This window comes from Opisthocomus hoazin, chromosome 6 (assembly GCF_030867145.1).
Source record: "Opisthocomus hoazin isolate bOpiHoa1 chromosome 6, bOpiHoa1.hap1, whole genome shotgun sequence".
In the NCBI taxonomy this organism is placed as follows: domain Eukaryota; kingdom Metazoa; phylum Chordata; class Aves; order Opisthocomiformes; family Opisthocomidae; genus Opisthocomus; species Opisthocomus hoazin.
Window position 1 is genome coordinate 16714615 of NC_134419.1, and position 12421 is coordinate 16727035.

At 40.8% G+C, this 12421-nt stretch overlaps 1 protein-coding gene across 3 annotated transcripts in view; it reads left to right on the forward strand.

Moving 5' to 3' along the window:
• PRKACB (protein kinase cAMP-activated catalytic subunit beta) overlaps positions 1-12421 on the forward strand; it is a 73327-nt gene that overhangs the window by 32802 nt on the left and 28104 nt on the right. The window contains exon 1 of one of the 3 annotated variants that reach the window (XM_009944905.2): positions 4106-4307. The exons of 1 other annotated variant lie outside the window; for it this stretch is intronic. In XM_009944905.2, the coding sequence (XP_009943207.2) occupies positions 4121-4307 (187 nt within the window). In that variant the 5' untranslated portion in view covers positions 4106-4120. Of the gene's footprint in view, positions 1-4105; positions 4308-7555; positions 7887-12421 lie in introns of those variants that run through there. One more of the 3 variants, XM_075424817.1, reaches the window with a different exon arrangement.

Below are 12421 nucleotides of genomic sequence, written 5' to 3' on the forward strand. Positions count from 1 at the left end.
GTGATGGGATAGCCATCAGGGAAAGTACAAATGGTTTTGTTGCCTTCATCAGATTAGAGGACTACAGTGCCCTTTTCTATGGCTATCATTATTATGATGTTTTTAATAAATTTGTGGGAGAGTGCCTTAAAAATGTTTACTGAATTATTATTTATCAAAATACTGTAGCTTACGCGTGTAATGTTCGCATTCATAGCAGAATCTCTTACCCTCCTACTCTGGGTGTTTTAATGTGTTTTCAAATATCTCCAAGATTCCAGTGGCTAGAATTCAGTGAAAATGGATTTTCTGCCTGAAGGAAATTGTTTCAGTATTGACTTTGGCTGCAAGGAGCTGGAGGTTCATTATCTCTTGTACAACAGACATTTTAGAGACCAGTTAGAAACATTGAATCAGCTCTCTTTTACATTTATCTGTGTAACACTTTCCATAAATTGTATGCCTAGCCGGTTTGAATGGAGCGTGTTCAGGAGCGCTTTGGAAGAGATGGAGCTCTGCAGGCCAAGGGAGCCGCCGCGCCGGCACCGAGCCCCGGCACCAGTGTTGCTTGGGCAGGCACCAGGATTGGGAGCTCCCTGGCATACGTTGGCTAGCACGGGTTTATTTTGCAGTAAGTGTGAACAAAGAGGGGATTTTCAACACTGCCCGGCTCTAGAAACTAATAGGGGACTTGAATGGCAACTGGTTAGTCTTAATGTCATCAAACAAAAGTTGTTTTTTAAATAACTGACCTGAAGTGAGCCGTTTTTTTGCAACAAAGATTTCGTAGGCCACAGACACTGTCTGTAGAGTAAAAGTTACTCGGTGAAAATTAAATGCATCTGAATCAGGCCTGATTAGATGGGTCATACCTGTGCAGAGGCTGACACACATCTGATCTGACTTCTGTTGCACTGAGTGGGTAGAACATCTGGATATTCATGGTGTGGATGGAGTATAGCCAGCTTTTTCTCTGTTGAGAAGGTGTACAAGCTTAACCACAAGCACCACACAGCTTTAGGTCAAAGCTGGCTCAGGTTCTTCTTCTAGCTTGGAGCATGAGTAAGATGACCTCAAGTCTGCTTGCACATGTCTGTATAAGCATTTAATTGTATTTAAAGGTTTACAAGCTGTTCTAAGGAAAAGCAGTGCTGGCTAGCAAGTGGAAATCTTAAGACAAGCAGAGCCACAGAATTTTGCCTTAAAAAAGCATCATCCATTGTTGATTAGTGAGATAACTATGTCAGAGCTTACGAGCTCTATGCTTCATATATAACATATAAAATACTTGATGTGGATAAATTAATGTTGCATTAGTTTGGAAGATTAGTATGTCAGTAAGATGAAAGATTAGGTAAAAGGAAATAAGAGATTCCACCTTTAAAAATCATGGACTTCATAAGAAGACATTGAAGTCCACATGGGACAAGGGCTTCACAGAAAGACAGCGTGCTAGTATTTTGTATTATCATTCCTCAATGCCAATCAATGCCCAAATTTTCTGAGATTAGGAAAGTATGTTACTATCTGTGTGTCAGTATGACCAGTACTTTCTTTTCATGTTTTGCATGTGGAGAACTTCTATAACAGAATTTGTTGGCAGTAGTTTGTAAAATTCTGGCAAATCCAGGTTTTGTCTTAAGGTATCTTTTAACAATCCCTTTTTGATAACGTGTTTTCACTTAAACCAATTCAATTCTGTGGTCTCAGAGTGTGTCTATTTCTGCTTCCTTTTTTTGGCACCTGATGAAAGTGTCCAGGTTAATCACTTGGGTGCGTTAGGAGCTCTGGATTTTGGTGGGCAGAGTTGCTCTCTGGCAGTTCCCACATCTCTCCATTTGCTCTGGAGGGCTGGCAAACTCTAGCTTACATAATGTGATGTGAATTTTGTAAATTGCCCTCTTTGAGATCCGGGAAGCAAAATGATTTAGTGGAAGACCTGTGTGAAAGATAAAGCAACAGTAGTGTAAAGGCTCAGAACCATGGGAGAGGAGAGAGACAAGACAAACACACCATCATACCAGGTGGCTTTGTTTGCTGGAGATAACAGCCAACATCAGAGAAAATAATAATGTCTCAGAAGGATTCCCTGGATGCCCAGAGACTTGCAATGAGCTTTGGGAGAGCACGGCTGTAGAATTCCAGAGGGGTTCTTCCGGCCCCAAGAAGTTCAGTAGATGGGGAAATGAGCATACTGCTGTTGTGTAAATATTTCTTATACTGCTGTATGGAAGGTGGCATAGCATTACTCTGTCATAAAGTGTTTGGTTATATATGGCACATAATAGATCCCATCTGCCTATCTGCAACCCCTGATAAGGCAAACGAATCTGCATGGTCTCCACTAGCTCTTGTTTCTGGCAGCAGAGCTGTGAACTGTTGGGGTGTCACAGAAGTCAGCCCTAACCTTGCGACAAAGCGGGTGGAAGGCGTAAGGTGGGAAAGGAAGTGTAATGGCATCCCGGGAGGGCTGCGATACCTGCCCCTGGCCAGGGCGAGCAACCTGGTCACCAGCGAGGTAGCAGGTGCTCATCCAGAGCTGCTAACTGGTCTGTAGAGTGTAACCATTTAGATGGTTGGTTCCAGGTTTTGAACAGGTGCTGGAGAAAGAAATTACATTTCCAGGGTATGTCTGGAGCTTGAAAGCAAAGGGCGTTTCCGTGCTTTAAATAGAGTCTAGAAATTTAAACTGTGGTGTTGTGACTGTGAGCCCGATCACAAGAAGCCTGGATGTGCCCATTAGGAGGAATGTAGCCAAATCGGTAAAGTCTGTCCCTTGGCATTTTTATTTTTTTATCATTATCATAGGCAGTTTGTCATGATGGTTTTTTTTCTGAAGCACAGAGCTGTTATAAAATAGTTACGTAATGTCCAAAGGTGGATATCTTCTGACATTTGGGAACTATTCAGTGAGAAGTATGGTGGTGAAAAATGAGAGGTATGTCTTTACCACGTGTTGACTGTAAGGCAGGAGACAGATTGTGGAAAAAGTTATTTCAGTCTTAAGAATAGCCTGAATTTTGAAGAAGCCACATCCTATGTGTGCAGAGGCTGTACTGGGAAACCTGCCTAATGTATGTGTTTCCATTTTCACCAAAATGGATATTTAGTACTACCCATTGTAAGCATGTGAAATTACATAACTTACAAATTAATTAATAGTAAATACAGCTTTCCATTTATTTTCCGTGTGTTTTGCGCCATTAAAAATCATGCTTTCTAGACTTACTCTACAGTTGAAAATACTGGAATTTCTTCTGAATGAAAAAACTTTCTTACGCAATTCCAGGAGATGTGCATGCAAAGCTTTCCCATAGGCAATGTGGGAGCTGGTGGCCGTGACTTTGTGACTCTCCTTCCAGCTGTCTTTGGGGCTGGGAGAGCGAGCGTGCTGCTGGATGAGGATCTGCCAAAGCGGGGCATTCTGGTACTTTATTCCTGAAAAAGTTAAACGCATTTGGTTCATTCTTGGACTAAGAAGAACCCAGTTTGGGTAAGTATAATGCAGTCGTGTTTAGATGTACGATAGAATTCAACTTCTTCAGTCTGATTTTTCTCAAAGGAGGAAAATAATACTTCCTCCCCCCCAATAATAAAAGAATAGTTACCTCAGTAGTTTTTCCAAGCAACCTCCTTGCTTAGAAAGTTTAGTTGAAAACATGAGATTACTAATGACTAGATTACAGCTGGTTACGTTTGCTGTGGTGATGGTACTCCATCTTAATAACAGGGGAAGAGCTGCAGAACAGTCACTTTTCTTCATGCAAGGTTGTGGTAAATGGAAAAAAAATCTGCCTTCTGATCTTTAGTTCTGAACAAGTTGTTTATAGTATTTTAACATAAAATATATATTTAAATATAAAACAAGTGATTTATTAAAAAGCTACAAAAACACATGCTGGAGCAATTGTTGGATACTTTTATAAAAACAACCACTTTTCGATTGACATGCAAAGAGACTTTTAGCAGTGGAAACCAGTAGATTATAGAGCTTTTCTTAACAGGAAGCAGAAGAGAGCAGTGGTTAGAACACGCTGCATACAGGAAGCTTGACACATGCAGAGCGCTTCATGGCTCTGGTTGTCCAGCTCCCTTTAGATATTTTCCCATTTGCTTTTGGAAACGTCGCTGGTGTGTGTAGATGGCCGCTGCGAAGGAGGCACCTTGCAACCAGTGCCCAGGGACAGCCACAGCGCTGCAGAGGCTGGAAGGGTTTGCTAATCGCCTCTTCCATAGGCATTCAAAGAGCGGTGCGCATGAACAGAGAGCAGCTCTGGAGAGTGAGAGCCAGCAGTGCTCTGAACTTGCCGTCCTGTGGGACAAATCAAGTAAGTGGGGGGTTTGCTTTGTTTTGTAGATACTTGCTCTTCAGTTTCCCTAGCAAGTGAAGAACTTGCGTGTTTGTAATGACATACGAACGCTGATCTGTGATACGTTCTGGAGGCAGTTTTACAATTCATTACTTGAAGGTATTAATTTGAAGAGTAGCATATTACATCAGGCGGAGGGAGGTGAGGGGCTGGTTCTTGGACTGGTGGCTGGCAAGAGAATTTGTCCCTTGTCCCTTCTTTTCTCGTAGAGCACAGTTGACTTCTTGGGGTGGGGGCTTGCACAAACTTTTACTTCTAAATTACTGCCTTTATTTCCAAATTATATCTACTAGTTCAGCAGAAATAGAAAACTCATTAAAGAGTGTGATGTTTTAACTTTGGAATAGACAGACATTGCTGCACGGATTAAACTCCTAGTTTACATGGCTTTTTATCATGCATCGTTTTAAGGGATGTGTACATCAGAATGCTCTGTACAGTGGTAAACAGTATAAAATTGTGTTTGCTTTTAGCTATTACGTATTAATTTAGTGTGGGAATGCTGACTATCATGAACTTTAATTTCTTAATTAGTGAACAGTTTACAGTGTTATTTGTATGGATTAGAACTTCTCATGATTGCATTTTTGGGTAATAAAAGAGAGACTTCCAAAAAATCACAGTCTAAGTAAATTGACATTTGATTTTCAACTTCTTTTTATTTTAAAGCCATGCATTATTGTGCAAAGCAATTATTGTCTCTGTGGTTAAATACTCATTTTAAAATGTTACAATATGGTAACTGATGATCACTTTGTTCCAGATTTCAGATTCATTGGTGGGTTTGAGATAGCATAATTATTTCAGTTGAAAGTAGGCCTTATTGGAAATACTTAGCATCAGAGTGTTACCATGAAGAAAATAAGTGTTTATACATGTCCCTGCTTGCAATTTAAAATGTGATATGGGTAGGGAGTGAATCTGTTCTCAGAGGATAAGCAGTAAACATGGAAATGAAAAGGTGTTAATGCACTGACCTAAAATAGATGAAATCTAGGTCTCCCAAATGAGATGGGAAAGGATCGACTGGTTTTGTTGGGAAGTGATGAAAGTGCATAAGTTCTGAGCTTCCACTTCTCCAAAAGATTTTCAGCTTGGTAAAAATAGACACATACTTGTGTTTATGTAGAAGCTCTTTTTTATGTAAATAGCTATTTGAAAAAATAACATTGAAGCATTTTTGTTTATATAACATGAAGAAAAAGATCGTATTGACCTACTGACACTTAGAAATTGTGACCTGTTTGTTTACAAGCCTCTACTACTTCCCCCCCCCGCTATTTAAGGCAGGCTTCCTCGTATGACATCTTGATGAGGAAATGGACTGTCGTGTCTCTTGATGATAAACATGGTGAAAATGGCTGTTCCACGAATACTATTTTAAGTCATAATTAAGCACAGCGGTTGCATGCAGTTTTTCTGAGCCAAAGTTACTGAACTGGTAGCTGAATGGTGGTTGATTATGTAGCTTTGGTTTCGGGGTGAAGTTCTGAAACTTTATCCTGAACCTTTACTCTCAATTTGTAGATTATTTGTAAAAAATAATAAACAAAAATACTGTAGGTACACATGGACTAAGTCTACGTTTCAAGATTCTCATTTCACTACCACTGTAGCTGAAGTAGTGATAGAGAAGATAAGGACTACAGTGGAGGCAGTATTTCTATCTGCTCCTAATTATGTTTTCAGAATAATACATCATCTGTGAAAATTCTTTGTGAAAAATGAAAGAGAAACAGGATATGTGTGTGTGTGTGTTTTGCCTGAGAGCTCAATGTCAGAGGATGGCATAGGGTCACTGAATTCAAGTCATAGCTTAATTTCACAGAAAGTTTAATGAATAAGCAGTGTTTTAGAAACATACTGCATTTTGTCTTGTAAGGATGTTTGCATAGTCTCAATTATTCTGCCCATATCACTCCAACTTATGAAATGTTGGTGTGAGGTTTAGATGAAGCTACATGGCAGACGGTTAGCATGAATTACTTTTGAAGTTCGAGGCAAAAGCACTCTCTTTAATTCCTGAAAAAAGTTTGGAAAGTGACTTCTCAAAATTTTTATTGTTTTAGGTTTGAGGCAGAGTCCATTTGAAAAGAAAGTTGATGTTATTTATACCTCCTGCTGTAATGAAATACTGTTAGTGGGTCTGTTTCCACGTATGTCCTTTTACAAGCAGTTACTGCTGAAGGGGAAGGACCTGCTACTTGTTGGGTGGACTTTGTGTTGTCAGTCATCTGGTATTGCGGGTTTGAGGAATTTGCTATGTGGTCTATGGCCTTAAAGGTTTTTCAGTCGTTGATATTTAAAGTTAAACGTCTTTGCTTTGTTGCTTTGATATTTAAACCATACAGGTTTTCTAACGTGCATTGGAATCTTGGTTGATGCACAAAAAGAATGAATGTGTTTTGTAAACTCCTCAGAATCTATCAGGGCAGAGGTGGCTCAGGGCACTGCGGGCCTTGGGGTCTGTTTCAGAAAGCTGACTGAGCATGGGGGTGGTTGTACGGCCTGAGCTGGTAACCGGGGTGGGTGTGCTGCACTGCTGGAGGGTGAAAGCGATGTGATGGGAGTTGTTAGAAGGATGTACTTGCAGTCTGAGTTTAGACATCTTGGCTGTGACCACTTGCAACTGTATGGAACCGATGTTCTGATTTTTTGTTTGTTTGTTTTCCTGGTTGCTTGGTCCTCTTTGGAAGATTGAAAAGGGAGAGGACATGAGAAGGCAGCTGCTAGATTTTGAATGTAGAGACAGTGAGATCTGTGTGAATCTTTTATTCTTGAACCAATACGAATATTTTCCAACTCTGTGCCTAGTAAGAGAACACATTAATGACTTGGTCAGGAGAGTCACCACTAGTGCAGCTTTGTATCATCTTTGTAGTCTCTAAATTGCAAATGGATGTGTGGTGGATAGTCAAAGGAATGTTATTTGGTCTGTAACTGGTTCAAAATATCAGTCTGGTTTCAAATACTGTGGAATGACTTACAGAGATTTAGCTGAATAATTACTGTATGTGTGTGTGTAGAGACAAATACCTGTGAAATGTGAAATAATGTACAGAGTATGTTGTGTGAATTGATTAAAGCTTTAGAATAACTACTAGTTGGGTACAAGTCAACAGATAATTCTGGTCTAAGGTTGCCATGGAAACAACCAGTGCTTGATATAATTGAGAACATCTTAAAACCTCCTGGTGTTTGCATGCGTTTTTCGCCCTGCCATTTTGAGTTGCTTTAGACATGAATAGGTAGCATTGGTCAGAATAGAAGTAGTTAATGAGCAAAACCAAATACCCATGTCCTGGATATTGATTTAGGTTTACTACTGGTATCTTATGCTTCATAGTTTTTTTGCATCACAAGGAGCTCGTAAGGAAGAGCAGCTCTCTGGATTCTGTGTGCTCTCTCTTTCCGGTTAGTGTGCAAGTGTGTTTAGAGATTGAAGCACTGATTTGGTGGAGATTAACATACTTCATCAACTGTTGGATTAATATTAGGAGCAATATGTTTCTGAAAGCTAGCTTTTCAGCATGAATGGTAAGTCTTTTCTGTTACCTTTGACACTATGTTTTTGTTCTGTCTTCACAATCAGGAAAAATCTACCAGGTTTCCCTTTCTTGTCTGCATAGCTGCATTGACTACTGAGCTCTTTGTTTTTGTAATAGACTCACTGTGGGTTTCTATTAAAAATTACTAGTCTTAAAGATTTGGAGGTTTTATTAAACATTTTCCTTTGCATGGCTGGTCTTTAGTATTTGAAATTTAATTTTAAAGCTTTGTTTTAGAAATAACTGGTAGAAATCATTAACTAAAGCACAGAATCTGATTTGGAAAATTTTATAATTGATATACATGTTAGTTCATTTAATTTTCTGTGCCACTCATAATAAATTGTTTTATGTGGATTGGTACAAATCAGGGAGGCCTTTTGAAATTATTATAATTGTCACCTAAAAATTCTAAACTGGCATTTGTTGTTTTTTGTCTGAACCAGCTTATTCTTCTATGGTTTTTATTCTTCCTAAATAATGGGATAGCAGAATAGTTGAGGGTCATGCATGGCAATAGGGGAGGGGGGTCTCATTTGAAATGAGATACTGTAATAGATCCACTGAACTTACCAGGCAAGTATTTGCTTTCCAGAACCACTGTTACTACTTATTATAAGGTACTTTGAATTTAATGGGATTATGAAGTACTGTATTCTTACTTAGAATATTATTGAAAGTTGTATCTAAATATATAAACTCTGTACATTTGTTTCCTTAGAAACAGATATCCTTTGAAAATTGTTTGCAAAAAGCCCAAATACGTTAGTTTCTGAAATGATGCCTTTTTGTTTCAAGCAGATAGTGTGGAGCTTCAGAAAACAGCTCGAGATGATGAGAGATTGCTTGAAAAGAAAAACAGACAATTGTGTATATGGAGGGGGGGTGTGTGTGTCTCTGTGGTTTTGCTTTATCCTACCAATTTAAGGGACTATTTTTATGAAGGTTTCGCTTTTGTACATGGCGTGAGATCAAGAGTGGGAGGAGTCATCGCACCGCCTTATCTAAGATCAGCTTATATATACTTACCTCATGCTGCCGCGTGGAGGTCATCCCCCCTGGCCTGAGAGGGGCGACCGTCGTTCCCGGGCCATGCGAGTGCGGAGCGGGTGCAGGTGCGGGAGGGGGCAGCAGAGCCCCGGGGCCGGGCTGGCGGTGGTCCTGCCCCGCGGGGAGGCGGGGGTGACCCCGCTGGGCTCGGGGCGCTGGGCCGCTGCCCCCCGCCGCGTCCCCCGGGCCGCCGGGCTGCGATTCCGCGGGAGCGGGGGGCTGTGGCCGTCAGCCTCGGGAGCTGTGACTGCTGCAGCTTGCGTGGCGGGGGTTGTTTCAGTGCTCCCTTACCTTTGGGTCGTGTCAAAGGAATACGTTTCTTACAAACTAGGTGGAAAGGGGTTGCAGGTGTTTGGTTTTGTTGGTCGGTCGGGGTTTTTCTTTTGGGGTGATGGTTTTGTTTTCTTTTCCCTGGGGCTTTGTTCCACATTTTGCATCTCTGCGTTTCATTCATCTTGACATCCAGGCTCGTGGTTCCGTTAAAAATAGAAATAAATAGCTGCAACTTGGTTACCAAGTAGTTCCCAATCAAAAGGATCTGTAAATGAGAAGTCTAATTTCGACAAGGGAAAGGTGGCCATCTCCTGCTCCATCAAGTGAGGGTTAGGTTAAGTCTTTACTGTGAATGTTCCCCATTTAAACCACTGCTGCCTTTCAGTGCCCCTTTGGGGCTGTCTTCACAGCAGCAGTGTTAACATTACACCCTGCCAGTGGATAAAATCGAATGCTCTCCTTGTGAAAAATTGCCAAGATACAAGTGAAACCTCGATGAAAAAGTGATATATTTTCTTCAGCTGCGAGTACAGTTGGCTTTTTTTTTTTTAGGAGAGCTCCAGTTATATGTTGTTGGGTTTTTTTTCCTGGAAAGACTTGGAAGAAGGAAAACCTGTTTTTTGATTTCTTTGGTTTAGCGTTTTTGTTTGGAGCAACAGAACATTCTTGACCAGATAAAACCAGAAGGCCCAGTAACTTCAATAGCCCCAGTTCTGAAAGGTGCTGTTCTGCTGGATCTTCTGTTTCACTGGGAAGGGGCTGAATACTCCCAGGTATCACCAAGTACAGCATAGGGCTAGTACTTGCAAATACTGCAGATAGAGGTAGTTGCTGATCCAGGAATTTTACGCTCGTAAGATAGTAGTTACTGAATGTGTGTGGAGACAGATGGAGCAGCATGAGGAGAGAGTATGAGCACTGCTGGTAGACTCTGCTGGGTTGTTGTCCAGCTTTGGGTGCACTGGAGAACGGGGGTGTTTCAGGGGTGGCAGTGAAGGGACGTAGTGGACCTACCTTAGTTACATCTTTTAAGGGCAAAGGACAACAAGTAGCAACTAATTATTCCCACTGCTGAAAAGACTATAGAAAATGGAAGGATGCCATGACATGTCCGGGTGCCAGAACTGTGCATCTTCCTGTATGCAGCGCATGGGACTAATGGTTTCTTCCTTTCAAAAACTCCCCAGCGTTGCCCCTTACCCGCTGACAGCGGACTGGGGTAATTTCTCAGGCCTTGAACTGGGTTCATGTTTTGTTCTGAGACTTGTACGCAATGTTTGGAAAAAGAAAAGGCAACACGAGAGATGCTGCATTAACATCGTTAAGTGCACCCGTACAGTGAACAGCGCGTCAGGGTGCTTGGTTTGGAGGAGCAGCAAAAAATGCGTTTGATGAAATTGGGGTTTCTTCCAAAGGAAAGGGTGTTTGCTACGTTGTAATCTTGCGTCTCTTGAACTCTGACTTACTCTAGTCCCTGTTGTTAGCTTTCTCATGTATATTTTGTTACCAGAAATGTTTCCTTCTTTCCTTGGTTTTTAGTTTACATCTCAAATTGTTCATATAATTATTTGTTGCTAGTTCCTCTCAGAGTTGCTGCTGGTGCTGCTGTTGCAGACCAAAGTTCACAGCAAGAGTTTCTCAGCTTTAATTATTGACGTTCTTATGGGCAGTTTTGTAACTTGAGTAATGTTTTTGGTGTTTTCCTTTATTCATTGTAGTTACTGACAGATACTCCAGGCCATTAAGAATTCATGTGGCTTAGGTTTTTCATTTAAATTTTTTTACAGGGTTTGCGACTCACTTCTGTGCAAGTTTTATGCCTGCCTTTCATCCACATAAGCACTGGCTTTAACCAGCTTCTCACTAAAGTCTCAGTCTTTATCAGGATGGATAGTAAACACTCTTACCTAATTTTGCCTGCCCTAATCGTGAAGCAAACAAAAACTTGTTGTTCACTCGGCATGTTGAATTGTGAAATGTGTTTATTTGCATGAGACTTCCTTATTCAGGAAGTTGGCCTCTCGGCTATTTAAGGTTATAAATGAACTTCTCCTGCTTGGCTGGTTACTGCAGGCAACCTTTTCCTGTAAATATTGAACGTGTGTTCTGCGGGAGAAATGTCAGTATAGCGAGCTGTCAGAATCTCACATCTTGCAAAGGGATGAGGAGCTATTTTGCTGATTTGACCTGACAGCTGTGAAGATGTGTCTTCCTGATTCCAGCGCACATACATGAGAATCTGTGTAGTTTTGTTAATGCAAGGGCTGGGACAAAGTAGCTTTGTGGGAAGCGGACTTAGACATGAGTGCAGGTAAACCAAGGTTGGTGTATCTACTGTTGTTTTGATGCCTCCAAGACATGTTTGAAAAGGAAAAAGCAACACAGGAGCTGCTCTTTTCAAACAACTTGTAAAATACATCCATACAGTGAACAGGCCTTGCAGTTGTTTAGTTTGGAGTATAAAGAAGAACTGAGTTTAGTAAAGCTTGGGTTACTTCTAAAGAAAAGGACATCTGTGCATGAGTGTATCTAGTGTTGTGAGAATCATTGTGCTTGCAGGGAAGCTGTTAGTCAATATGCAGATCAGAACAACTCCCTCCAGATTTTTGCTTGCTGTTTCTGGTAATCTAACTATAGAACATACTCTGTCATAGCTGCCCAGTAACATGTTGCCCTCTTTAGTCACAGAAGGTTTACAAAGAGGGAAGGTGGAGCGGTAATATGGAGAGGAAAGCTGATGCTAGGCAGTTAGCCAGTATCTTACCGCACAGAGGGGTGGATAGCTTAACTAGAGGAAAACTGCGGCAGATGCCATAAACATTTTTCTTGGTGTGTGGTTTTGACTGTAAGAGGAAAATCTGATTATTTTGTATATTTGTATTTAACTACTAGAATTTGCTAACAACCTTTACTCAAGAATGTGATACACTTACAAGATATTTTATAGTAGTGCCCTATAAAATTTTGTTCTTAGAACTCATTCTTAAAATGTATTCTTCTCCCCCTCCTCCTCCCCCCCCCGGTAACCATGGAAATATATGCACTGTAGAAACAAAAGTGTTTGAATTTTCACAATTTTCAGTTTTTGGTTTTCTTTGTAAAGTAATACCTGTTATATTTCACACAGGAAAGTGGTCTTTTACACTGTAGGTCCTGTGGTAGTTGCAACGTTTTAGATTTCTTATTGGATAAAGTTCTGCT